Raw genomic sequence first — 27,782 nt, 5'->3', positions numbered from 1 at the left:
CATAACCCTAACCTTAATTTTCCCCCTACGCCGACTGTCTCTCTCCCTTCCTATCTCTGTCTCCCCCCTTCTTCCTCGTTTTCCCCTTTGACGGTTCCTTCTCCGATGGTTGTTACCAGCCATTTAATGGCCAGCCTCTTTAAATGGCTGGTGCTAAAATGATTTGGGGGATAACAGACGAAATCCTCCATCTTCTTCTTTCTCCCTTTCTTTAAAACCTTAACCAATTCTTCATGCTCTAAATCTGAAGGCACTAGGTTAACCAATAGCCTTAGTGGCCTAGCCTTGGTAGCTATGTGAAAAAGCCTTAGTGGCATTCTTTTGGTGGTTCTGTGAAAAAGCCTTCGTGACTAAGCTTTGGTGGCTCTGTGATTTTAAGCAACCGTGTGTTTAAGGGTTGTTGGCCTTTGGCCTTTGTGACTACTGGATCTAGGCTATCTGAGCCTTAATCTCTATTATTTGTTACATGCATTATCTGTCTTTGATTTTGCAGTTCTTAGGGTTAAGCATTATTTTATTCTGTATATTTGTGAGGCTTGTAATTATTTTGTATAAGGATTTCTTCAACCCAGAAGGTCTGTAATAATTTTAAATTTCTGTATTATTCATTGGAGTTGGTGATCGATTCACATCCAATAGTGGTACCAGAGCTCTAGGTTAAGTCTCCGGCTCATTCTCCACAAAAACGGTAATATTGTTCTTATCCCTACTCCAGTACTTTATCATTCTTTATATTTAAACCCTTGCCCGAAAAACCTTACTACTGTCCTCACCTGTCCGGGCTCTTGAAGCCGTTGGGTATATATTTAAAATGTAACAGCAGGAAAACAGTTTCGATTTTAGGTTAAAAAAACTTGAAATCTAAAACTGAGAGTTTAGTATTTAAAATCAGAATTTATATTTTCAACTATTAAATATAAATCTAGATGTTTTTACTGTAAAAAGATATATCTTGAGATTGAGACATTTGCCCCGACGCCCATCGCTCGAAGTCGGAGGTAGGGCGATACGCGTATGGGGCACCCCCATATTTACTCTAGTCTCCATAACACTTCAAATATAAATTTGAACTTGAACTTAATGCTCCATGAGTTATAATGACCTTATTGTTTTAGCTTTAATAACACCTAATTTGAGCTTATATATGGAATAGAAAGCCAAACGAAAAGCAAATTTCAATAGCCAACCCTAGAATAATTACAACAAGTGTTATTGCATTATGTTTTAAAATTTGTTTTGTATGTTCTTAATGGCAGTTGTAAATTTTGTTGAGGAGTTGCAAGGCATACAAGTTGATACACTACCTAGCTAGCAGAAAGTCAGTGACTGGGCCTTTGCCTCTTAGACAATGAAGGGTGAACAACAACAGAAGAAAAACTGAAGCTGGTGCTGTAGCAGGTCCACCTCACAAGAAGTCCAAGTTGTGGGTTCTAACCCAACAAACAACGTCCAATATCATTACAAAACCAACTGAGAAGAATCTGGATCAGAATTATTACTATCAACTACCTCCAACAGTAGTGGACATGGTCGCTTTTGAGTGTTCTTTTAATGTCTTTTGAACATGTACAATCTTGGATTGTCTTGTTAAATTATGCATATGTACAATCTTGGATTGCAAAAAACAGTAGAAATTCCAGTTTTTTGTTGCTATTTAATTTGTTTTTAATTTCTCAAATGCTTCATTCTAGCTTGCTTACTGAAACCAAATGTTTGCACTGACTTGTTTCCACTCATATGCACGCCATTCTTTTCTTTTCCTCCCTATAATATCTGACCTTAGTTTTTTCTTTTTTCTTTTTTTCCCATGAAATCAGCACTGCTTGCCCTCTTATACCCCTTACAGAAATCAAATAAGTAAACAAGATGAAATCTTTGTTGCATAAAGTCGGTTTTCATTACTGATCAAATACAGACAACATCTCATCTTTGAAACCCTTTATTTTTTTTCTTTTCTCTACTCTGATTTCCAAAATGGAATGAAATGAATTGAATACATGAACATGAAGCCCTGTTGTCAGAATCTCGTTGCAGGATCCTCCATTTTTTCCTTCACCAAACCAACAGAGCCCCTTATATGGCTGCAAGTGTTGCATCAGATGCCAAAGATTTTTCCACATCTGTTGAAAGCCATGTGAGCAACAAGAATATGGAGAGATGTTATGTGTAGGGTGGTCTTAATGTTAAACCATTAGTTGCTGAAATTGATGAGATGGAAACGTAATAAAGGAGGAAGATAGAAGTTGAGGAACTTGGCAGTAATATGAAATATGAGAAGTTGAGTTGGTGAAAGTGAAGAGTGTGAGGTCGAAATGTAGACATGGACGCTGCTAAGGATTGCAGATGTGACGCATTCCAGGAGTCTGCAGGGACTGTGACCGCAAAAGGATCCTAATGACAAGTCGCCTATTAATATGATCAGCTGTTTGTAAGGAGTCTTATCCCGTTGGCCTCTGCACTTTTGCTAAGAGGCGAGGAAGAGATAGCATGGATACGTGTTTTGTCATAGTTCAGTCTCGATTCGTTCTCCTTCACCAGTTCATTTTGTCTTGCACATACTTCAACTACGGGGTTAAATGCACATACGTGTCTCTGTGCATAGAGCATGTGAAAGTGATGGCTACACTTCAGATGGTCAATAGGAAAGTTGTTTGGTGAACTGTTTTGCAGACCTTAGTCGTACGATAATGGTGGATCGTGGCCGATGCTTTTGGGGAGGGTAACAATGACTTTCAAGAGTTCAAACTCACTTTCTTGAGCATGGTTGGGGTGGTTGGGAGGCTACATCACGAGAACATAGAAGTGGTGCACTAAGACAATCTTAGTGCCTCTCCGACTGATTTTGAATGGTTTAGATCTCCTGCGATCTGCCCCATCCATGGAAATGGAGCCACTATTAACTATTAATTGGTTCGAGTTTGACTAAACCCGATCTGAGTTAGAATTTTTCAATATTAACTATCTAAAAGTCAGATAAGACGCACCTTAGCAAATTATGATTTCAGGAAAGTAAAACCGGAAATATGAATACAACTTTGTATTCAAGTTGATAGATAAATGCACTTTACTGGAATGCGTACATGGAGACTTTGAAGATTTCTTTTTGCTCTCAGTTCACACTGGCATGCATGACGATGGAAATGAAATACTAGCAGGAAAGAAATGGCAAGTTCACAGGAAGCACGCTGGCCGACTCTGCGAATCATGGTCGGTCACTGGATTCCGACATAAAAAATGGTTCCATTCTGTACAGAGAAGAAGATTACTATCTTCTTGAAATATGCATCTGTGCTCCGGCAGTCTTGCAAAGTCTCAGATTCTACTCTGATAGCAGTTTAATTATTTGAAAGAAATAAGAAGCTATTTTTTCTGTAGAGATTATAGTTTAGGAGTTCTCCACTTCTCCCTGTGTTAGTCGAGACTAACGTAGACATGCTCAAGGCATAGTTTAGTTTCTTTTCTTGTTCATTTGAAAAGTTAACAGTCTTATGTGATACGGTTAGCATTTTCAGGAGTTCACAGGCTAGTTGTCTGTACATAGATGTTGTAGGTAACAGATTCAGTTGCCTGAATTTGCAACGTTTCATTGAGCTCCATGTCAACCCTACAAGTATATTTGCATCAGCCGGGTTCAGGGAAGAGGAAATACCAAGGTCAGAAATAAACACCGTTCACGTGTCTTTCCCTCTAATTGGTGAAACTTTTGTGATCCAATATTGCAATTTGAAGATCACAAGCTTTTGAAACCAGTTTTAAGATTTAAATGATAAGTCACTGCATATTTCTAAAACACCTGCTACTACAGGCATATAGTTCAACTAGAGCAACCTTCTTGCCCAAGAAAATCATCCAAGCATCTACAATTTTTAACGTTGGGTTCAACTCTCTGGTGTTTTAGGGAAGGATCAAAACTTTGACAACTCCTCGTCTACTACTAAACCTATATTTTGCATCAAGAACTGCATATCCTTACGCACCAGTCCACATTTGTTCAGCCATTCAAACACATCAAAAGTGAGCCCACTGCCTGCCCATCCATGGTCAATCGAAGAAGAAAACTCCACCACCTTTTCCAAACTCCATTCACTTGTCAATAAAAGTTCCTACCAAGAATTATATTCACCTCTAGCACATTCTTCCATATATAAGAATCTGAAGTTCACTAGGTCAACAGCACAAAGCCGAGCTCAAGGCGACACCACACTGACTAACACATCATTCATTCGTGATGCATCTCACGAAACAATACTAAGGTTGTGGATACTTTCTTCTGAACTCATCCACATTTAGTTTATACAGATATTTTAGAATTCTAAGATACCAAGTCAAGAAAAACAGTATTTAACGAATTCTGTGTGGCCAAAACAGAAATGCATCTATAGTAGACCTGTATTAATTGAAGCATTCCGAAGATTGGCATAAGATTCAAAATCATAACTTTTAGCAAACCATAAATCAATCCAGATAGATAAATTCAAGTGAAAACCAAATGGTTCTTTGTTGTGAGAAAGCTTACTTCCCCCATGGTCCTACTTTTCCTTTTAAAACCGATTCGAAAGTGCATCAAAAAGTTTTCACCCAAAAATGTAGAAGGAATCTAAAACAAACTATGCACTGATGCATTAGAATCATTCACATAGGCTACCTCTGTTCCAAGTTCATTCAGCAATTCAGATCCAGTACAACATAAGGTGATTTTATGTTCTGTTATGACATTTTAAGCCCTATATAGAACAAAGATAAATATTAGTAGCATGATCCTAATATCACTCACACAAAACACTAACTAATTCTCCATTTTACAGGTCAAAGGGTTCACTAATGAGCATCCACACAATGTTTACACCATGGAAGAGAGTACAAGACCAGGCCCTGGAAACTTCGGACTAAACACAGAGACCTTTGCTTCCAATTGTAGAAGTGATGGGCGGCGGATCATAATGAGGGAAGAAATAGAAAACATACACATTGCAATCCCTGTTATGAAGACAAGCCATCAAAAACAATTACTTATTTAGCATCACAAGATTCTAAATCTTGACTTTCCTACTTGCCATCATAGGAAATTGTTTCACTAAGTAGCTACACTTATACCTTAAAGCTATTAATTAGCAGGCCCAAACGCCAGAGCCAGAACTAGTAGATCCCAATGTATATGTCAAATTATCCAGCATTAATCTGAAGATATGTCTGCAAGCCATCAAAGGGCTGAACAATCTCAAGTCATTTATTCACCAATCATAGTCTAGCAGGATCTGCAGTTTCACATTTATCAACAACCACCTAATAATCTATATATAAGATCAAAGAGGTTAAGAAAAGAAAATGAAACACAACAAATACACTTACTGCCAAAGAAAGTTGTCAATCAATTACCCATGGACCTAAGCTCCTGCAATTGCTCTCTAATCTGATCCTGCACCAATTCCAAACGCTTAGAGAACACCTCCAATTCCAATATCTGTTGCTTCCTCCACCTGTCATTGGTCTGTCTATCCCCACCCACTGTGGCTCCGGCAAAACACAACGGTATTGGACTTCTTGCCAATCCAAACCCATGTCCACAGCATGGCCCACTGGGATTCAGATTGGAATTCAGCGAATTGCTCAACAACTCCTTGAAAATCGGTGACAAACAACTCTTCACAGTCTCCTCAATTACAGTTGACAGGGATCCCGTTATCCCCGCGCCCACCACCGGAGCAGCCATTGGCGTCACCACTGCTGGCGACTGATTGTTATTGATATTACTATTGACTGGGGCATGATGCGGTTTGTCCTCGAGTTTTACCACTCCGGCTCGGTTCCTCTTCCTGGGGCGCGGGGTTTTGCTATTTACATCAATTCCATTAGGGTTAGGGCTTTGACAATCGGCGAAATTGGGGGTGTTGAGGTCGTCATCGTCCTCTTCGATAGCCGCAGGAGCAGCACGAAAGGCGGAGGAGCCGTTGACAGCAGCGCTACCCCAGATTTTGGAAGAGATTTCGAAAGTGGCCTGATCATGGGGGCTCTTGAAGGTGTAATCTTTCCCGGAGCCAAATTTGTTAATCACATTCCGGTACTTCTTCTTCAGCCTCCGGAGCTTCTCGACAAGCTGGTTTTTGTTGAAATCAAGCTGGAATTTACTCTTGATCTGGTCATAGAAAGCTGTCGTATCGTGGTGGTGCTGCTGGGAGGAATTGTGGGGCCCGCAGCGCTGGGTTGTGTAGTCAAGGAATCCCTGCAAGAGCTCAATTTCGTCCTCATCGGTCCATAGACGCTGGAAGAGCTTCCGGGACTCGTCGGGCAGCGCCGCTGGTTTCTTCGTAATCATGGTTTCCTGTTGTTGCTGCTGCTTCGTAATCAGAAGGGGATCGGGGATACCAGGCACGGCGATCGTCACTTGAGCAGCAGACGTCGACGGAGGAGGCCGATCAACGGCCAGGGCGGCAGAGGAGGCGGAATCGTCTTCGTCGTGATCGGAACTCTCGTCGTCATCGTCGTCTTCTAGTAGGTCTTCGTCTTCGTTGAAGATATTACCGGCTGCGGCGGCGGCGGCGCTGGGGTCACCGGCGGAGGCCATCTCCGATTTATATATATCTATATATGGGTGGGGGGGTTGGGTTGGGTTGGGTGGGTGGGGGATTGCTGCTTAGGTTTAGTTGGAGATTTGAGGGTTCAGGAGTGTGTGTGTTTGGGCTAATTCGTGGCTTTCCAGTGAAGACCAATTCACCTACGCCACTCCACAGCTAATGTTTGGTAAGCCTCAATTTTTCTAACTTTCTATCTACTTACTACAAAAATATGTAATATTAGGGAAATAATAATAATTATTATTATTAATTAATTAAATATCAATTATATTAAGTATGATGCATATTATATAATTTGAACTTAAATACACTTAAAATCCATTTTTAAAAAGTGAAATGACACGTTTCCCCAGAAAAGTTTTAAAATAATACTTATACCCCCTCATTAAATTTCTAGTTTACATATGACCGTATTTTATTAGGTTTTAAATGAAAAATGCTGATGTAAGCAAAAAAATTACAGAATTTTTTCCCTTATTTAATAATACAAGGCGTTAAACTCACTTCATGTATATATTATATTTATCTACTTATAAGCACAAAAATATACATGAAATGTTAAATGAGGAACATAATTAAAAATTTATACAATTTTTTTGCTTAAGCGCATAAACCCCCCATGGGGTTCAAAAAGTCTGCTAAAAACCGTCTCTTGTTTTAAAAATAGGTAAAAACACCTTTCTATTTTTTTAAATATAGTTCAATCGTCCATCTCCATTAAATATAACTCATATTGTTATCTCTTTTTGCAAAAATAACCGTTATACCTATATTTATTATATATTATTTCTTACTTTAATGACGTTAGATCTTTAATTATTATATGGGATCCGTCAAATATAATCAATTAATCTTAATCGTTGGATTTTAAATTTATAAAAAAAAAAGATCAAGAGTTTAAATTAATTAATTTTAAATATATATTATAAAAAATAAAATTATCATTTAAAAGAATAAATAAATAAAGGAATAATTACATTTACACCCTTTGACCTTATGGTCTATTTACACAAACCACTTCTATTTTTTAGATAATTACACATACACCCACCAAATGTCAATATCGTTTACATAAACCACCCTTTACTTTTTTTAAAAATTACACATACCTCTCAAAAATGTTAATATAATTACACAAACTATCCTATTTTTTATCTGTCAATGATAATTTGTGTAAATAAACCATAAATAAACATGTGTAAATATAACTGAGCCAACAAGGATTGACGCTAAAGAGATATATTCTATTTTATTTTCTCTTTTCTTGGGTATTCAATATTTTGGAAACTCATATTATTGGAAGAAATCAAGTATTAAATATGAATTATTTATTTTTTTTGGGATAAATTATAATTACTTTCTCGAAGGTTTGGTATAATTATGATACCCCTTTATTATTTGAAAAATTATAAATACCCATATCAAATAAAAAATAATTATGTAGCCCTTAGATGGTGAAGTGAACATTATTATTTTACCCTTCCTAAATCTTTTAAAAAATATAAAAAAAAAAGGTGGATAAAATAAATAATTTAAAAAAAATTTAGAAAATTTTACATTATAAACTTGTAATTTTATAATCCAAAAGGGTATTTTGGTAAGTATATCACAAAAATTGAATAAAAACCTAAGGAATTGGCCTCATTGTTAGATGGACGTTAAGATTAAGAGGGTATTTGTAATTTTTCAAATAATGAGAATGTATTTATAATTATGCTAAATATTATGGGAGGTGGTTGTAATATGCCCTTTCTTTACACGGATTCTTCTAAGTGTTAAATACACTTTTCATGCTTATAGTTGCATTTATCTCCTTAAAGTATAAAATGTGAATGAAAATGCCCTTACCATTTAGCACCCTTAAAATATATGTATTACAAGTATTCTCCTAAGAGATCATTTGGATTATTATAATTTTTTTTTTTTTTTGCTTAAAGCCAATCTTATTCAAAACATATATTTTTATGCTTAATATGTTGGAAAATGGTGAATGACAAATAAAAGAATAAATTTATTTAATAAATTTGATTACATTAAAATATAATAATAAGTGATTAGTTACGATGTGCGACGCACAATAAGCTCGTGATATATGGCTGATGATTGATGGCGCCTGATAATCATCCACTTATGTCTAATCAATGAGAATAGGTGTGCCCTTTGATTGAAATGATGTGTCCATTGGGTGAAACCCTTTGAATGAAACGTTGCACCAATTTGAGTGAAACTGTATGTCATTTAGATGAAATGATGTGCCCATTCAAATGAAAGGTTATAACATTTTAAATGCATCTTTTCTATTGGACATGATAAGTTTTCAATTTCTATAAATAAATCTCCCTATTCACTTCATTTTCATTCAATTCATTCCATCACATTCTTAAGCAATAAAAGCATTTTTGCAAGTATAGTTTTAGTAAGAGAGTTCCAAGATATTTTTTGGTTCGTTGTTCTCAAAATTTGTAGTGTTGCTACTTTAAAATTATAAGTCATTGTATCTTAGGAGACAAATTGCTACTTTTGTTAGTACTAGAGTGGGGCAATAATTGTCTTAAAGATAAATAGTCCAACTCTTGTCTCGACTCCATAATACACAACTCCCGCATATCCCTAATTTCTCCACAAGAAGTTGAAGACAATTATTCGCAGTTGTGTATTAGGAAGTTCCTGAATTGGTGGTTGCTAATTCGGTTTTTGTGGTTGTCAACCAGCTATGGTAAAGCCAATTACAACCTAAGGGTAGAGGTAGGAGAAATTCTCAGACAATGACTTTAAAGATGGCATTAAAAAGTGTTGTTTTACCTCACTACATTTGAACCTAGTAATATTCTTAAAGTAATGGAACCCCAATTATTTCTTAATGGGAGACTAGTACCCAAAAGATGGCTGCTTTGGATACTTGGGAACATGGGGATTTCCTATGTTGAATTACATTCTCAATGGATTATGATATATTGACCACAAAAATTTTTGGGCGTCCTTAGAGGAAAATTACAAATGGACGTAAGTCATCATTCTTAAATGACGAGTTACATTAAGAGATCTACATGGAACAACATGAAGGGTTTTTTGTTCCTGGCCAAGAAAAAAAAAAAGGTCTGTAAAGTTGTTGCATAAGCTTCAACAAGCTCCTAAACAATAGTATGAAAAATTTGACAAAATAATATTATCAAATGACATCAAGGTCAACGAGTGTAATAAATGTGTCTATATTAACGACACTTCTAGCGTCTTTGTCATAGTATCTCTATATCTTGATGACATGTTGATAAATAGAAAATGACATTAATTTGGCTACAAAAAAAGTATTGACAAAATATTTGGATATGAAAGACATAAGGTTTAACTGACGCAGTATTAGAGATTAAGATCTCTAAAATGTCTGATAAACTTGTTTTATCATAGTATTATGGTGTTAAGGTTGTACTTAGAAAATTCAATATTTATGACAATCCACCTGCTAAGACTTATGTGGATCGAAATCTACACGCCACAAGCTACATTTCTCGATGCAATGACTTCTCATTTGAAACTTTCTTAATTGTCTGCATGTTCATATGCATTAATTTCCATTCATGTTGGGAATTGTTGGAAATGGTGAATAACAAATTAAAGAATAAATTTATTTTGATTAGATTAAATCATAACAAGTGATCGGTTACAATGTGTGATGCATAACAAATACTTAACACATGAATTTTGGTTGATGGAGCCCAAATGGTTTGCAGAAATACAAAGGAGTAGAAGGCTAAGAAAAATTAGTTCCAAAGCTACGCAATGACCGGGTCATTGCTGCAAAAGCTATAAGGCTAAATGAACTTAACTATTAGTAACTATGTATGGATATAATGCAATTACCCGCGTGACCCAGCATAATCAAATTTTCATTAGTCTATTGTTGGACAAGTTAGACTATAAACTTTATCAATAAAAGTTCTTTTGTTTGATGAGGAGTCTGCTGAGTTTTAAAATTGGCATACTCCATGTCATAATTGAATTATGTATGCTCAAAACAAATGGCTTAATGGATAATCAAGAATCAAAACTTACAGAATGGCATGCATAAGCTAGGCCATATCCCTTTAGTTAGGATAAATAGGTTAGTAGATTCAAAGAGTTTAGAAATAGACGATATGAATTTACTAGCTTATAAATCCTTCTTGAAAAGAAAGAAAACCGTGAAGCACTTTGTAGGACAAAGTATACTTGCCAAGTAATGTGTTGGATTGTATCCAAAACAAAAATTTGTAGGTCGCTAATTACACAAGACTGGTGGAGGGTTAACAAGTCTAAAGACTTTTGAAAAGTTCGTGGAATTAGACTTGAAGTGAAGAATCAAACTAGTTACAGAGTCAAAACCCTTTGATTGGATCAAGGTGATGTGTGTTTCGTTGGAGTTCTTGAAGTATCTTGATGATAAGGGAATTCTCATTCAGTGGAATTCTTCCTAGAAGAAACGATATTGAATTGTCTCTCGTGAGGAAGAAATCGAATCTTGATTGGACATGGTTCGGTCGGTATTTTATTGAATTACCTATCCTATCTAGACATAGACTTTTGAAAATTGTTGAGTTGAAAAACAAGGCATTTTCTTAAAATCGTGATCTAGACACCATATTTGATATGGATTGACAAGCCTATATTCCAAGTATGAGGATGGTCCTATATATGTCAAGGAACTAGTGGGAAGCAAACTAGACTTGGGATCTGATTTGTGAAGGTTCATTGCAAACATCATTTGTAATTAAGATTGTCACTGATTATATTCTAGTTCTCCAAAAAGGCAATAAAAAAACTTCAGTTACCTAAAAGGTACGAGTTTCTGACTCCAATCGAATAAGAAGAAGCAATGTAGGACATTAACCCGAATAAATGGTTTGGAGCCATAAGATCCGCTATGGAGTTCAAACTAGGTTTGAAAATCTTGTATTTGGAATATTTGTTTTGACAAGTTCATGAAGTACATGACTTAGTCAAATAATAAGGTGGAAGGTCAATGGGATCTTAATTGTGCTCCAAGGTGGAAGGTCAATGAGAGCTTAATTGTTTTCCTAGTGTTTTATGTGTTAAAACATCTTTATCATTTGGAATGACAAAAAGATGTTATGTAACATTGAAACACAAATATTATTTATAAAAACTTTCCACAAAGGAATTGGATTCCTGTTTAGGGATAAGTTATCCAAGACCCGTCATGGTAGAATGATGAGGAGTTTAGATGTTTGACATCCTCTATATTTCTGTTGTAAGCAGCAAGAATGTTGTTCTGAACAAGGATTTAAGAAGTGTTCTTGACCCACGTTAATTGAGAGTTGATTTTGGAAGGCTATAGCAATAATAGTTTCCAGCATTATATGAATAATGTTTCGTCTCAAAACGAATGTACGTTCAAACTTTATGATGATGTGGTAACTTGGAAAGGTTCCAAGTGAAATACCACATGGAGCTTCATCATGAAAGTTGAATGTATGACAACTTTAAAAGTTATATTTGAAAGTGGTTAGGATTGAAAAGCTACACCAAAATGTTGGGTGTGGTACCTAGCATGGTCAAGCCAGTGGTCGCGTTGGAGGATGACAACTAGGCCACGACACAAGCTAAAAAGGTCCAAGATCTCATCATATATCCAAGAAAAATTCTTAGACACCACTATCTACTTGGAGTGATATTAGGAAGATGTGACGTGCGGTTGGATCGCAGAACATTGACAGAAATTACAGTAGACCATAAGACCTAGCGGGTATCGCAGATTGCTCATGACCAGGTTGGAATAAAAACATGGGTAATTGGCTTTAAGGTCAAGTGGAGATTATTGGAATAGGCAACTATAAAGCCAATTGGATTGGCGGTTCGAGAAAGCAACTTTACTCAAGTAATATTCCTATGATGAATATGGTAAGTATCCATCTTTGGTATTTATATCTATTGTGCTTACCAATTACGTTAAGCATCACTTTAGCATCATAACATATGCTCACAGACCATTTAGAAACCCATGTAGTTGGGTTGCGCATTAGAAACGGCTATGAAATCAACTTTTGAATTCCAAGTCGAGGACCTCGAAATTTGGCATCAAGAGTCCTATTGAGACTTGAACTAGATATTGATTGGATGAGTATCATGTTTCATCGGCGACAAACGTTGGATATTTATGCAATTTTAGTGGGTTAGTTAACAAAGTGGTCAACTCACTGAACTAACTTACTAGAATTGTCATATGACTTGAATCCCCAACTTCGATAGTACGGGGTCCCTCACTCTGGTAGTATGGAGTAGCCCTCAGACTTGAGGAACCATGGCAGTGGTTGTATCTTGGACCTGTGCGAGAGGTGATTGCATCATAGATATGATCATCATAAACTTTTTCCAGTACAGTCGGAGTATGTAGCGAGGACAGTGAGTTTCAAGAAGAGAACCCTTCCCCTATTAGTATATGATAGAGGTATTTCCTATGTACTTGGAGACGTATTCATGCCTTATAAACCTATGGCCATAGTGATTGATCGAGTAAGAAAAAGTAGTTCCTATGTCGAGCATTAAGTGTAACGTTGTGTCAAGTATTAAGGCATAGATGCCTAATCAAAGATGAGAACCGACACCAAATTCCATACCCTAGACTAAGATCGAGAGACGGTAGACAGAAGGACCGTACCCATATAGAATCAAGAGCCTAAATGCTCACACATATATTCACCTAGTCTCTGATCACACAATTTATGTTTTAATTCTCTCACTCGCTTCCGCTAGTGCGTTCCCGAACCGATCCACTTGCTTGCCAAGGCTAGTTTATTTAGTCTTTTACAAGAGTTGTCATGTTTCAAACTCCAATTTTTATTTTTGAGACATTCATCTCAATTTCTCTATTTTTCGCCTTTCTAATACAAAATATTAATACATAATTTTGGGTTTAAATTGCCCAAAGACCTCTACTTCCTTCTCCTTATGGTCTCAATTTCAACATAAGAATTGGGGATATGGTTGGTTTTTATTGAAAAGCTATGAAATTGGGCTCAGTGTTATTGTGTAATGACACTCATTTATCCACTAAATTATCCTATCTAGTAAATACAAACACTACTTCACATATTATTTATATCTATCAATTAATTAATGAAACTAAATGCTTGATAAATCTTATTTAATTATTCTATCCCATAGAGTAATCTATTCAAATTTTATCAATCATTTTATTGTCAATCCTATTCCAACTAGTAAACATACCATAAAATGGATTAAACATCAATCCAGCCCAACAAAAAAAAAAAAGAGAAAACAGCCCAAGTACAACATTCTTGGATTCTTGCCCATTGTATAAAACATCATCCTATGATAGGAGATGTGAAGTAGTAGGTCACATGAAGTCTTAGCCCTCTTCCCTTCTTTCTCCATCATCCCCTTTTCTTGTCCTTGCTCTCAACTTTCATTTGGTTAATTAGGTTTTTAGGGTTATCACCATTACCACCACCACCAACATGCCTTTCCTTCTACTTTTCCCCCAAATCCAACATGCCCAACCCTAAACCCTAAAATTATAAGGGAAGTTCCATAATTTCCCTATTCTTGCAGCCCCCACTTTGTGAAAACTCCCTCCCCGCTTCGGTCGCTATTCGCTTCCCGTCCTTTTCCTCCTACACAAACGAAAAGTTCGAATTTTCAAATTTCTATACAGCCCAACGCTCATAAGCACCTCCGTCCCGCCATTTCTCTTCCTGTTCTCAGCCCTGTAAATTCACGACAAATTCATTGAGCCCTAGAAAACTCACCCAATTCTTTCACTCCCTGATAGTGTCCACCCAATGGCAGCCTCCAGCAGAGACAGCATTTCCCAGTACTTCAAGAAAGGTGCCGAAGTCGAAATCAGCAGTGACGAAGAGGGTTTTCGCGGATCGTGGTACGCAGCAACTGTCGTTCGACCGCCGGGAAATGTAAAAAGAGGTTCTGCTAAGGTGCTGGTGGAGTACAAAACTTTGACGGAGGATGAGAAGGGCACACGGCCGCTGAGGGAGGAGCTGCAACTGGTGCAGCTGCGGCCGCCTCCTCCACGGGAGAAACGCCGCAGCTTCAAGTTCAGTGAGGAGGTGGACGCCTACTACAGTGACGGGTGGTGGGAGGGGATAATCACAGAAGTGGTGGGTGAGGATAAGTATTTGGTGTTTTTCCGTGGCACCAGGGAGCAGATAGCCTTTAAGGGCTCAGACCTGAGGCTGCACCGTGAGTGGGTTCACGGGAAGTGGGTCCCACCATTGGAACCTGCCCAAGATGTCATCCCTGAAATTGAGGTAAGCAGGTTTCAAGTGATGTTTTTGTGAATTGGCATGGAAGAGGGTGAAGGGCTTCGTGATGTGATGTGCTGATCATTTGACTAGTTGTGTGTCTCTATACATGCGATATATTGTATTTTGACTGTTGATCACAATTTTCACTTTGTGCTGCTTTTGGTTACTTTAACCTTCATAAGTTGCAAATATCCATTAAGTTTGTTATGTAGTTAGATTCTATCTGAAACAAGAAGTTGCAAAATACCTACAACACCGGGCCATTTGTTGACATTCATAATGTTAATGATAGAGTATGCTAAGCATTTGTAAGAATATTTAGTTTGTCCTAGAACCTACAGAATGTTGCATAAGATTCTTTTAGCATAAGATTCTTTTAGCATACAGTAAACTTGTCAAATTACATATCATGTGTATCGAAGAAATAAGTTTAGGATTTTCGTAAAGCAAACAATTCTGTGCAACTTCGGACCGAAAACCCCTTTGACCTTGCCAACTTTCAATGATTTATCTGCCTTCTGGAAAATTCATTCATCCCTCATAGCATTTTGATATCCCATATTTATCGTGGGAGGAAGATTGAATTGGTTTACACGTTTGTACAAGGAAGTCGATTAAGCCCATGCTTATTGCTTCATCCAGCCATATTGAACCAATCCACCATCTTCCGTACATGTCCGAACCTAGCCACTTGACTGCCTTTTCTCCAAGTCCAATTGCTGGCCACCATCACCCCTACGAACCATCATAGGCCACACCACTGCCGTTATGCAGCGGTCAAAATCTGCATCCAGTCACCATTGTGACAACCCCCTCCTCACCAACTGCCTCCCCAGCCACTCATAACCCTATTGTTGCAAACATGTCCTTGGCAGCTGGCTGCTATCACCTCAATGTTGCCATTTGGAGCTCCCTTCCAACCCTGATTCAACTGCAAGCCCCACCTGGGGTTTGATTGTGGATGAGGATGAAACTTCATTCCCTTCACCACCTGCTATCCCTCATCCTGTAGTTGTAGCCCTAGGTAGAATGTGAAAATCATATTATCTTTCTCTTCTCTTTAAAGAAAAGTAAAAAAAATTCTGGAGTATTATTTTATTATGCGAAGCAATATTTGACTTCTTTTATCTTTCCAATTTACTTTTCCAAAGGGGTAAGATGGTCACAATAAAAAGTGAAAGGGTGGACATGGCTCTCACTTTTCTTCCTTCACTTGTTTGGCCAACAAATATTGATGAATCGTGCTTTTGTGATTATGCAAACATTAGGAATAGGTTTTGTGTATTCACAATAGTCGAGTACGTGTCAAAGACAATTATCCCATTTCAAATAAAAGAACAAATTTCATCTAGCTTTTCAACATTTAAAGTTGTTTTTCTCTGGGTTCATTTTTGTCATCTCCTTTATTTGTTGCATATTTTGAATTGTTTAGTATATTGTTTTCTAATTGGATTTTATGGCTCTATTTTGTCTAAACACTGAGTTTTATATTAGGAGTGACAAAGTGATCATTTTTTTTAACCTTATACTATTTTTCTCAGGAGTAGTTAAAAGATAATGGCGTAGGATTATTACTTTAATTAAAATGGTTATTTTACCAAAAAGAATCTTAAGTACTTCTAGAAAGGAAATGGGAGAAAAAAAAATTGGTGCAAATGAAGGTTGTTTCTTAGTTATTTTAAAAGATACTTTGGAGATGCTCTCAGACTTAGAGTTTTGGACTGTTCAGACTGTTGCTCTCAATTGAGTAGTACGGGGTGTGGTCACTCTATCAAATTTAATTTTACGATATGTTCGTTACTTTTTCCTATTTAGTCATGGAAATAGTTATTTTTCTTCTCTCACTCTCTATATACATATAGGGTTCTCTCTCTCAGAACCGTTACAGGCTTAGCTTCTGTGTTGTGAAAGGCTTGGTGCAGATGTTAATATCTTCGCCTAGCTTCTTTCCAAGACTTTGTGGATGGGCTAATATCTTGGCCTTCTGATGCAGAAACTTCCACCATCAACTGAAGTGGAAGCTGCCAAAGAGATGAATGAACATAATTTTAGTCCTGGAGAAGTCGTTGAAGTTAGTAGTGATGAAGAGGGCTTTGAAGGTGCTTGGTTTACTGCAACTGTTGTGAAAAAACTAAAGGCAGGCAAGTTCCTAGTTGAGTACCAAACTCTCAGGAATGATGATGACACAGACTTCCTGAGAGAAGAAGTTGATACCTTCCATATAAGGCCATGCCCGCCTGATGTTGGATTGCTCGACCGTTTTGATGTACTTGAAGAAGTTGATGCTTTGTATAATGATGGTTGGTGGAGGGGAGTGATCTCTAAGGTTCTAAAAAATGACAGATATTCGGTGTACTTCAAGAATACGCAAGAGGAATTAAAGTTCAAGCATTCTGACCTGCGGGTCCATCAGGATTGGGTAAATGGCAAATGGGTTATTGCCTCGAAGGTACTACTTTCTGACGAACATAATTTACATTTTTCTAGTTGGATCTATTTTTGTAGTGTCTGCATATGAGTTATTCAAACTATAAACTTTATCTTCAAGATAAGTACAGAAAATTCACAATCACAAAAAACTTGCTGGATATAGATGAATTGTATAATCAGTCATGATTAGGAAAATATCTTTTAGATGGGATTTATAAGATATGAGAGAAGTGGACAGCACAGCAGTATGACCTTTGCTTCCATGTTACTGGTGTGGAATGTCGGCTCGTCTAGGTTATTTTCCAGGCAGGCACTCACTGCTTTCTTGAACTCCACATTTGGAGCCTGAGAAGGGGTGAAATGAAGTGGTCCGTATTGGCTGATGCTGGATGTTTGTTCTTTCTGTAATACGTTTGACTGCACTTTGTGTGACAATCACAGGAAATCTAAAAAATAGGCTATTTCCCAGTTGTAGTTGTGACTGCAAAAGAATAAGCAGGTAATGTCTATAACTTGTGGCAGACTCATTAGTTGGTCACCAATTGGTGACGGACTTGAATAGGAGAACATCTGCCCAAGGAGAAACTTTTGAGATGCAAGGTCCTATTTTTTGCTGGGAAACTAATATATCACTTATACAGATGCAACATCTATATTAGGTTAAAGCTAAAGGCACCTCCACCATGCATTTTCTCGTTTAGGCCTTTTTGTAACTATACTGAACTTTGGTTGGACAACTATACGCTCTCGATTTTAATTATATGCAATAATTGCCCCCAACCTTAAAACCTATTTGCGAACCCAGTACCTACCTTATGTTGGCAGTTGCCGTCGTCCCCACCACTACTGCCACCCATCATATGTATATACAAAAGTCCTCAAAAGTTCAAGTTAAGATACCAATTTCTCTGAGCACAATTTATGCTAGGTTAAAAACATGATGCCCCTAGAAGTTGGTGTAGCTGCAATTTATACCCCTACCCTTTTAAAATTATAAGAACCTCCCCTTCAAATTTATTCGCTAAGAAGTAGGAACAACATAGGTAAAAGACTAAATCATTTTTGTTTAATAATAAATAAGAAATAATTAAAAAATTGTAACTTACAACAACTTCTTTGTAAGTTATGTAATTGCTGATTATAACCTTTTCTTTTCTAAATTATAAAAACCTCCTCTCCAAAGGTATATTTTACATTTCACCATTATCCAATTTTATAATGTTTACATATATCTTTTCTAAGTTTTCAAACAATATGGGTGTAATTGTTGTGTCTTCTTCCGAAAAGGTAGGTAAATTGTGAGGTTCTGATTATGTTGATCATAGTTATAAATGGTTTGCTACATGTCATATGGCGCAAAAGGCAAGAGCCTAGCACCAATTCACAAAATGATGCTAGGCTTTCACTTGGCTTAACCATGGAGTGCACCAGAGCACCTTTTTTGGGATGCCGGGCACGCATGGGTGAAGCCCAGCCTTAAAAATGAAAACGGAGTTGAAGTAGAAAAACCCTAACCAGCGCCGGTGTTTCTCCAGCAATTCATCTACCTCTTCATGTCTTTGTTATTTCTCTTTCTTTCTTCTCTTCTTTTTTGTTTCTTTTATCTTCTTTCTTTCCTGGATAGTACTGCCTTCTCTTTCTCTATTCTCTTTTTTCTTCTGCTTTCTTCTTTTCTTATCTGTCGAAGGCTATTGATCCACTTCTTATTTGTACTCACTTTTTGTGTTTTTTCCCCTTACATCTTTAGTAAAGTGTTTACTTTATTATGATGTAATTTATTGTTATTATTTATTGTCAGAACTCATTTTTCTTGCTATCATATAAAATAATCTGTTAAGTAAATATGTTTTTGATTTTCTTGCTGAACTTCTGATTGATTAGTTTGCTCTTTTTCCTAAAATTTCTGGTAAAAAATTTAAAACCTAACCTAACTTGTTGAGTTTTGGTAGAATACTAATGGTATAAATATATAAATTATTTCTACAAATATACGGCATGCTTCAAAAAGGCGCGTGCTTCGCCATCCGCCAAGCTCCAGAGCCCCTTTAACAACTATGGTTGGGATGCTATTGTTGCTTTTTGAAAATTTTATAGGGATTTTCTTTTGGAAATAGTGGATGAAAAATGTTTTTGTAGTATGATAGTATCATGTACATACTTTTGTGTCAAATTACAACTCAAATATATATTCTAACTTATAGAATTTGGGGTAGCTTCCAATTATGAAACCAACAGAAGAGACTACCCATAGGCTCAAAGTCAATGAGGTCCCACAATAATGTCATCATCCATTGCCAAACAATCATGGGAAGTTGTGATAATTCTCATGTCTATTACAAGGGAAATCACTAATAATAATTATTGTCTAAGGGAAATAATTAAGGGCATTAACAGGGGAGGAGTGAGTAACCCTTCCATTCTAAACTTCTTCTGTGGCTTAAATTTTTGCTAACAACTGAGTAATTGGGTGCTTTGCAGGCTCGGCAGTTGTAGAAGCTCACCATTCCTTTCCATAGTGTATATGCTTTCAATCTCCCTGTTGAAATGTTCCTGTACCATACCAAAACTTAAGTTGGGATCTTTAGACTTTAGGATCCATCTTTATTAATCCAGTTGATGTTATCTTCACCGCTGAAATTTTATGATGGCTTTCTGATAAATTATGTCTGGGTAAGTCCATTTTCATTTTGTCTGAAATGTAAGGTTCAAATGATTATTTAGAAAGGTGAGAAAGATTGTGTTGGTTAATTAGTTATTGGTGAATGAGTTTAGTTAGATGGTTAATATTTATAATTTCTAAGATATATTTTTCCTATGCCCATAAACTTGACTATTTAAAGTGATTATAAGTTTCCAAAATGATTTTGTTAATATCAGCAGATTTGATAAATTTTAATTAACGAAAGAACTTATTTGTTAGACGCAAATTTTATGAATGCTAAATGTAAGTTTTAAAACTACAGGGGTTTATATGTAATTACATCAAAATTTAGGAGATGAGAGTGTAATTACTCACTATATTTATATTGTTGAATGGATGACTTTGCAGGGTTCTCTATTCCTAGTTTTTTTAGTTGAAAGATTTGATTAGTAAATCCACTATAGTTTACTTTTTTCCCTTTCATTATGTTTATGTCTATCAAGTATGCACTTGATTTTTACATTCTCGGGGAGAACTACGATGTTGGTCCCGATGTTCGTCCTCAAAATGGTATTTGGTATTATTTAACGGTTTTATCCTTTCAACCGTGGTTGTATTTAATTAAAAGTGTTATTTATTTTATTTTATTAATTCAAAATTAGAAAGATGACATAATCAATATCTTATTAATTCAAAATGAAAAAGATAACATAATTATAACTTTTTATTTTACCTGACAAAACTAATGCAAGTTGAGGGTCTGACATGACCAATTTTTCTTTTTTTTTTTAAGAAAAATTTCGTAGCGGAGGTAGCAAATTGCATTCTTCTTGTCACTTTCTTTCCTAAAAAGAGAAATTATTATTTGTTATAATTATTAATTAATAATTTTAAATTTAAATATTTTTTTATAATTAATATAAGTTTAAAAACTTATTAATTAAAAATTATACATCAATTGTCACAAATATTATTTATGATCTTCAACTTCGGATTTGAAGGATCTTGATGTTGGAATCCTTGTTTTAATGCATTTATGGCCAGTCATCTCATTTCAGTATATTTAGATCAAACCCTGTACAAATGGTAGTAGTATGGACCAATTTAAATTTTGGAACATTTCAATAATTTTTAGCCATCAAAGATTGAAAGAACTTGAAATATATCCTTCTGTATGATGTCAAATCCTTATTCTTAACCATTGATAACATAGTATTCATACATGCAGCATATACCTTTTGAACTTGAAAGCAAGGGAACCTAAATTAACTTCATTTGTCACATGAGCTTTTTCGGACGGTAATTTTGGCAATGTGAATATTTAATCCATATCCATAGTGACACCTAGCAACAAGCGAGGCGGACTGTTCAAATTAATAGTATCCCATGTGCATGCTCTATATTTTCGTTGGATCAACGCTTGAACAACTTGTATGCACAGTCCGTCCAAAGTTGGTTGTTATTTAACAGTACACTAGTCCTTGCTATCCTTTCACGAAAACAATGAAAAAAACAGGCAAATGTTATTGCACTATTGTAATCACAGGCAGAAGGCACTTTCCTTTCAAACTCCATTAATGCATTATAACACATTGGTTGTTAGAATACTGCACCGCCATGATGATAAAGTATTCGTTTTTCTTTTTCGATATGGTCTAAGTATGCAAACACTTTATATTTCCATCATTTAGCGCATATTGTAATTATGAGGAGTCCAGTTTTGCTACGCAGATCATGAAAATGCACCAGACCAAGGATTAACCCTATCATCCATTCTTTCACCGACTCTACATTAATTTGGTGAGGACGGACCTCTACCAAAAATCCCAAATTAGATTTTGAAATGAAGAAATTGGTAAGCTGGTGACTTAAGGAACAATTAATTGACACCGTGTAGTTAATTGAAGGACCCTATTGCTCAACAGCATTTAACTTCGTTCTTGATCTAAGGAATAACTTCCATTTAGCGGGATAGAGGTCATCTTCCCCTATTGGTGACTCTGGGGTAAGGACCACATATGAAAAAAACATGCTGAATATAAGTCGTGTTCATGTAAACAACATTCAGAAATTTTGGAAGCAAACTACCTCCCTATTGCTATACCTGGTGACTAGTTGTAGTCGAATTAGCTCTGTGCTTCAACCCAAATATGAAGGGATAAATTTATATCTTGGACGACCACGACAAAAGGTAATCGTTAATCATAGGTCACCACATGATACATTGGAGAAGTAGATAATTATGAGAAATTATGTAGCAACCACATATAGCTGAAGATTAATGAAAATAATTAAATACTCATGGGTTGAGGGTATTCATTCATAGAGTTGCAGGAAGGAACAAATACAATCACTCACCTGGTCCGCTGAGCTGCGTGAGGAAAAGCTGATCCCACATATCAAATCACTGTGCAACTATTACACAATGCTCGTTATGGAAAAGTACCTGTCCAGTGCAGTTGATGAATCTGTTCATCCCACCCGATGAGCACTTACCCTTCGAAGAGAAGGGGCTTGCACAATTCGACAAGAGCATATACTAGTCATTAGCAACATGTAGCAAGCTGGTGTCAATTTCATTTGGTGATCTGAATTCTGCAAATCAATACTTAAGCTACAGGAATCGTCGAAGAAAATACTTGATCTCATCAATGTATGGTGATCTTGTTGGAATTATATGACCGAGGTCGTGTTCAATAATCACGGAAGAGCCATTCTGGAACAGGGAAGCAAGCTGTCTACTAGCTTCGCATTCTATCTGTCTGTCTTTACCCTCTTTGCAGCCAAAAATATGAAGTGAGGGGCAATAGATTGATCCCACGGCATATTCTGTCAAATTAACAGCAAAACCAGAGCATAAAACCACAAATCTGAAATCCATTTCATCCTTAAGCTTCTCCCTGTGAGCACCGACTAAAGCAGCCATTGCTGCTCCTTGTGAGAATCCCAGTATCCCATCAAACGGACCTGCTTCAGAGAATACGGTTTTCAAATATTGAATAGACTTCTCAAACCCCTCAGTCTGCTGCTGGTACTGCAGGGAGTCAAATGGAACTTTAGCTATCTTCCATTCAGCATCATGCGTTCCATCATAATCTGCAGCAACTAGCCATGCAAACTTTCTATTGCAATTGTTGGAGGGTGGGCACTGCTGTGATAAGGCTGATTTACAGCTGTGACTTTGATCAGTCAGAGGGGGTTGGTATATGAAAGGTAGTTCGTGTGGGGCGTCAACAAAAACAAGCTCGGCAATGTTCTTGAGTTTCTTGGCCAATGAAGCTGTTCTTCCTTTAAAGCTGGATGCATTCTGCCGGAAGCCGTGCAAGCATAAAATTCTTAGTTTTCTGATTGACTTAGTCACAGCTGTATGTTGTCCTGTTGCAGCAAGTTTTCTTTTTAATAAGCCAGGTAGAATGACGAAAGAAATTAAGAGAGATTTAGAGAAAAATTTAGTAGATGTCATACAATTGTTCTTAGTCAAATCAGACGGTGCAGCTAACTAATTGCATGCAAGTGCTAGTGAGGATAGCAATTTTATGAATGCAAGAGGACCACAGGTTGGTAGTATAAAACCAATTGAAGATCCCAAATAGAAAAACTACAGTTGAAGAAATGCTAAGAATACAGACCTTACCTTTACTTCCTTGATCAGTATTGAAATTATCACCACAAGATACTGGTTGCAATACTTCTTCTGACACATCATCCATCAAGGAAATTGATGCAGCAGGCTCACTATTTTTCCAGCACAATTCACAAATATAAGTAGATTTCTTTTCCTGCAAAATTTTTGGTTGCCGAAATTTAACTTGACTTAATATCAAGCAAAAAGTTTGACTGTAGAATTTCTGACTAGCAGCAACTGGTTACATGGTTGCTAATCCTTAAATTTATTAAATACTGATTCTGCATCTATGGGTTTAAGTTTTGTCAATAGAACATACCCGACAACTATCACAGATCAACACAAGCATCCTACAGTGAGTACACCGGCAGCGTGAAGTATAGTCATCAAATGGAGCACCGCAGAGAAGACAAGTACCCAAGACATTAGAATCCGAGCTCCCAACTGAAACCCTATAATAAATAGATAATGATATTAGGTCACCAGCATCAATGTCTCCACACAGCAGTTCTTAACGTAAAACTGCAGCACTGATTGAACATATTATAGCAAAGACAAGAAATTAAAAAAAGCTTCTGTTCAAGCTTTTGTAGGACCAATATGAAAATAGAGATAAATACAGCAAAACAAATTTGGACATGGAAACCAACTGTATGTTGAAGGACGTAACACAAAAATAACTTCTGGAACTGCACAGGAGAAGTAGAGCAACAACATTTCACATTTCTAAGATTGCAAAGGAGAAGCAGACCAACCCATCACCATGCAGATCGAGCAAAGGAGAGGTAGACCTTTTATTTCTCTTATTATTGCAGCCAGTCTGGTTTAGATGATTGGGTTTGTAAGTATTCGGTAATCAACATTCAGTCTCCATGGGAAGGGTATCTTATATACCACTGAATAGACCGTACACTCATCAGCTTGTCACAAATTCTATCGAGATCAATCCAATTTAGACTAACTTCCTTGAGATTTACTAATTGTACCTTATGATAAAATTTGACATTAGTATAGTATTAATAGGGACTTCTAATTACTTTAATAAAATCAATAAAACATCTCTCATTTTTACTATCCTATTACCTTATCTTATATTTTTTGAAATTAATGCACACTTAGTGTTGTGCCCAGCATATGAACAATTATCAACTACTTATGTTGAACCCCCACTTTTAGAAGTTAACCTGAACTTTTAGGTTTAACAGCAGCATCATGTTTAGGAGTGAGAAAAAGAAGAGACGATGTCCTAAATTTATGTCTAAATCTAAGTATAATGCCATAGCCTTGGAGCTGGATACAGAATCCGTCTTTCTTGTTTTTTTGGCTAAAGTATTTTTAAATATTTACAATATCTTATTATGTCTTTTGATAAACCATAAGGTGCCCAATTGTAAAACAAAAAACCTTGAGGAAGGTCCCTCTAATTTTGGCCAAACCTCAACAAATGTTTACTATATTTTTAACAAAGGCCAAAAGAACCATTTCTTTAGAAACTTGGGGTTTCTAATGGTTGTTAGTTCAAAGGGAGTGGATAACATGGAAATTTGAAAGTGTTATCCATATTTAAACCAAAACCAAACCTCAGGGGAGGTTCTCATAACTATCCCTATAATATGCACGCCATGTTGTTAGTAAATTAAAGCATCAACAGTCTCAGAATATCTGATTAAGTAATTCAAATGAATTAAAAAAGGGAAATATATAAAACATACCGATGATCAAAGACAAAATTCTTTCCTTTGAAAAAGCCTCCATCTGAAAATTGCTCCATATATCTTTGAATTCCACCATATAACTGAAAAGCCAGCACATTTGTCATGACATCAATAAGCAAAATTCTTATCCCCCCAGAGCATCTTTTCACTTTAAGCACTAAGATAAACAGCCTAACAATATGACAGCACAAACAAAACAATATTACATGCTTTAAGAGCTGGTAGTCCACGGGGCTGTCATTCTCACAACCATCCCAAAGAAAACTGATCAAAAACTTAAGGCAATGTACCAAAAGATGACCGTCTTTTGATTTTTAACCGACATAGTCAAATTTCTGCTAAACATCATTTCATAATTCAATAATAAAAAAGTGAAGTATCACGACATTTTTTTAAGTGGGGCTTATAGGTTAATATAATAGCATTTTGTTTCTGGAATGGATGAGTTTCTACTTGATTCAGCAAAATCAGTAAGCTTCCAACATATCAAACTTAGATATGTGCCACAGCATGCAAAATTACACAGAACACTAGTTCTTTCTCAAGAAGCTAGATAATGTAAATATGTGACTCAAATTCCATCCAGCAGAGGAGATGCGGAAAGGCCAGAGAATTTCAAGGGTTCATAGGTCCAAGTAAACTGAATCAAATGCATTGTGATTTTACACTTAACAATGTTCGTGGGTTTTGAGTTTTGGAAAATAGAAATTTATGGGGCAAATGCATGAAAGATCAAAGAAGCAGCCTTCATACAAACAACACTAAACATGTTTCACAATTCAGATCCCAAACGCTGCCTGCATCTGCATATTCTTTCTTATTCAAGCTTGTGAATTAATAAATCAATTAAGAGATGCAATGAAGGGACAATCAAGGTCAATTTATCCAATTTAAACTAATTGCTTCTTGGTCACAGTTCATGTTTTTCTAGGCAAGTTCAACAGCATCAGATAAGTCAACACAGAAAAAAAGAATCCAAAGTATCAGTGACAGCTATTGCTTAATGTTCAGAGAAGCTCACCTGAAAAACATTCTCGAAACCGGCACCTTTAGATCTAATATACGCAGATGCCATCTCACATCTAATTCCTCCAGTGCAATACCTTTGAATGACAACCAAAAATAAAAATCAGTATAATTGTGTGGTCTAATGTAAATGTAGGATGATGCATTGGCAGAAAGAGAAATATCATAGCATACAAGACTGCATGGCAGCAGAAGATGGAGGAAACAGTAGATAACCACAGAAGTTGAGTAGGATCACCCGAACAGAATATACACAAACAAATCCAACAAGCAAGACTAACAATAGTGCAAGTGAAGAAACTCCCAAATCACAAGTTATTGCCACAAGAAGCAAGAAAGCCCTTTCCATCAACTCAAACAAAGAGATTAACAAGCAATTGTGGCAACCAAACATCACAAAAGATCTTACCTAAGTGCCACTACCAGTTAGAAGAAAAAGTAGGCACAGAATTCTGAAACAATTCATAACAATTAAGAATATCAGTTTGCATATTACTACATGCAAGCTGCAAAACAATCACTTGTTTCACCATTCAATAGCATTGACAATGAGATGGCCTGTACAAGGCATACAGCTAATTATAGCAGACAAGAAATATTGGAATGAAACTTAAAAGCAACAAGCCAAGGCTGCAGTTCAGCATAATTGCAGCAAGAGAGTTTGTGTCTAGTAAATTGTTTCAGAAATTGAAGCACATATTTTGCATTAGCATAAGTACTCACATAAGGATATTGTTCCCTCGCAATTGCTCAGTATTGTTGTCTATCCAGGAGGGCAGGTCACTGTACTGTCTGATTTCTGGATCCAAAGTTTTGACATCTGGAGCATCAAACTTTCCTATTCTGGTCTCATACAAGTTCCTTGCATCTAGCAGTATTAGTTTTTTGTCAGAACCAGCACTTTCCTCACATTTCCCTGAAAATAACCAGAAAGTTCAATTGTTAGAAGGATACTAAGTTGATGTTTGCAGCTTATTTTCTAGCATAAAATTAAATCGTTAGCAAGGTACCGTCATCATTACCACAAGCATATGACAAGACTGAATTTCATTCTCCAGGACCCAAAAGCAACTTAATTATGTAAGAACTAAAAATGGAAGGGGAAAAAGAGAAAGAGACTATGCAGCAAGAAAAGAAGAAATACCAGCATTTTGAAGGACAGAATGAAATTCAGCTGCAGAGAGATGCCTCCCAGCATCTGAAATCTCTGGAGACTTCAATAGGGGATGAGAACTTAAAGTAACCAATTCCTATGGACAGTAGGATAACCTGTTTCAGCTTGAATGTGAGGGAAATAAAGCAGCTAACTTCTGCAAATCCCACTCAGATAGAATAGAACGTAGCAACAAAGAGAAACTTTTGTAACATAGAAAATAAAAAGAACAAGGAGGTCACAGTTCGACTTGGAAATATTATGATGTGGATGACAGACACCACATGAGTCCCGACGCACACATATACTTACGATCAGCACTACATAATAACTTCAAAGACCCC

At 36.4% G+C, this 27,782-nt stretch overlaps 3 protein-coding genes and 1 long non-coding RNA gene across 5 annotated transcripts in view; 2 read left to right on the top strand and 2 right to left on the bottom strand.

Annotated features, from left to right (window-relative positions):
• Positions 1-1,609, top strand: LOC110012684. The gene is made up of 2 exons (XR_002287892.1): positions 1-688; positions 1,257-1,609. It is a non-coding gene; the product is annotated as an uncharacterized LOC110012684 (long non-coding RNA).
• LOC105172444 (probable transcription factor At3g04930) lies at positions 4,632-6,617 on the bottom strand. 2 transcript variants are annotated; one of them, XR_002287908.1, is made up of 3 exons: positions 5,350-6,617; positions 5,095-5,255; positions 4,632-4,977 (listed from the first exon to the last, which is right to left on the bottom strand). XR_002287908.1 is itself a non-coding variant. In XM_020697298.1 (2 exons), the coding sequence occupies exon 1, from the start codon at positions 6,560-6,562 to the stop codon at positions 5,369-5,371; it is 1,194 nt and encodes a 397-aa protein (XP_020552957.1). In that variant the 5' UTR covers positions 6,563-6,617; the 3' UTR covers positions 4,632-5,255; positions 5,350-5,368. The 2 variants fall into 2 exon arrangements, 1 of the variants encoding a protein (XP_020552957.1); XM_020697298.1 differs by having other exon boundaries at positions 4,632-5,255.
• Positions 13,909-20,041, top strand: LOC105172443 (DUF724 domain-containing protein 3). The gene is made up of 3 exons (XM_011093872.2): positions 13,909-14,851; positions 16,842-17,297; positions 19,757-20,041. Exons 1-3 carry the CDS (start codon positions 14,369-14,371, stop codon positions 19,769-19,771), a joined length of 954 nt encoding a protein of 317 aa, XP_011092174.1. The 5' UTR covers positions 13,909-14,368; the 3' UTR covers positions 19,772-20,041.
• Positions 22,192-27,782, bottom strand: part of LOC105172442 (rhodanese-like domain-containing protein 6) — a 9,036-nt gene continuing 3,445 nt past the window's right edge. Inside the window, exons 3-9 of the mRNA XM_011093869.2 lie at positions 27,430-27,535; positions 27,009-27,201; positions 26,281-26,362; positions 25,257-25,339; positions 23,864-23,996; positions 23,554-23,698; positions 22,192-23,294 (exon numbers count right to left, since the gene is read on the bottom strand). Coding sequence (XP_011092171.1) covers positions 22,534-23,294; positions 23,554-23,698; positions 23,864-23,996; positions 25,257-25,339; positions 26,281-26,362; positions 27,009-27,201; positions 27,430-27,535 — 1,503 coding nt within the window. The 3' untranslated portion in view covers positions 22,192-22,533. The remainder of the gene's footprint in view (positions 23,295-23,553; positions 23,699-23,863; positions 23,997-25,256; positions 25,340-26,280; positions 26,363-27,008; positions 27,202-27,429; positions 27,536-27,782) is intronic.

This window comes from Sesamum indicum, linkage group LG10, assembly GCF_000512975.1.
Source record: "Sesamum indicum cultivar Zhongzhi No. 13 linkage group LG10, S_indicum_v1.0, whole genome shotgun sequence".
Classification (NCBI taxonomy): Eukaryota; Viridiplantae; Streptophyta; class Magnoliopsida; order Lamiales; family Pedaliaceae; genus Sesamum; species Sesamum indicum.
Note: the sequence above shows the minus strand (reverse complement) of the source record. Positions and strands in the feature narration are given on the sequence as shown.

Excerpts from the sequence above, each read along its gene's own strand:
- LOC105172443 (XM_011093872.2), top strand. The coding sequence starts at position 14,369 with ATGGCAGCCTCCAGCAGAGACAGCATTTCCCAGTACTTCAAGAAAGGT. Across the intron at positions 14,852-16,841 it reads ATGTCATCCCTGAAATTGAG|AAACTTCCACCATCAACTGA; the intron begins GTAAGCAGGTTT and ends CTTCTGATGCAG.
- LOC105172444 (XM_020697298.1), bottom strand. The coding sequence starts at position 6,562 with ATGGCCTCCGCCGGTGACCCCAGCGCCGCCGCCGCCGCAGCCGGTAAT.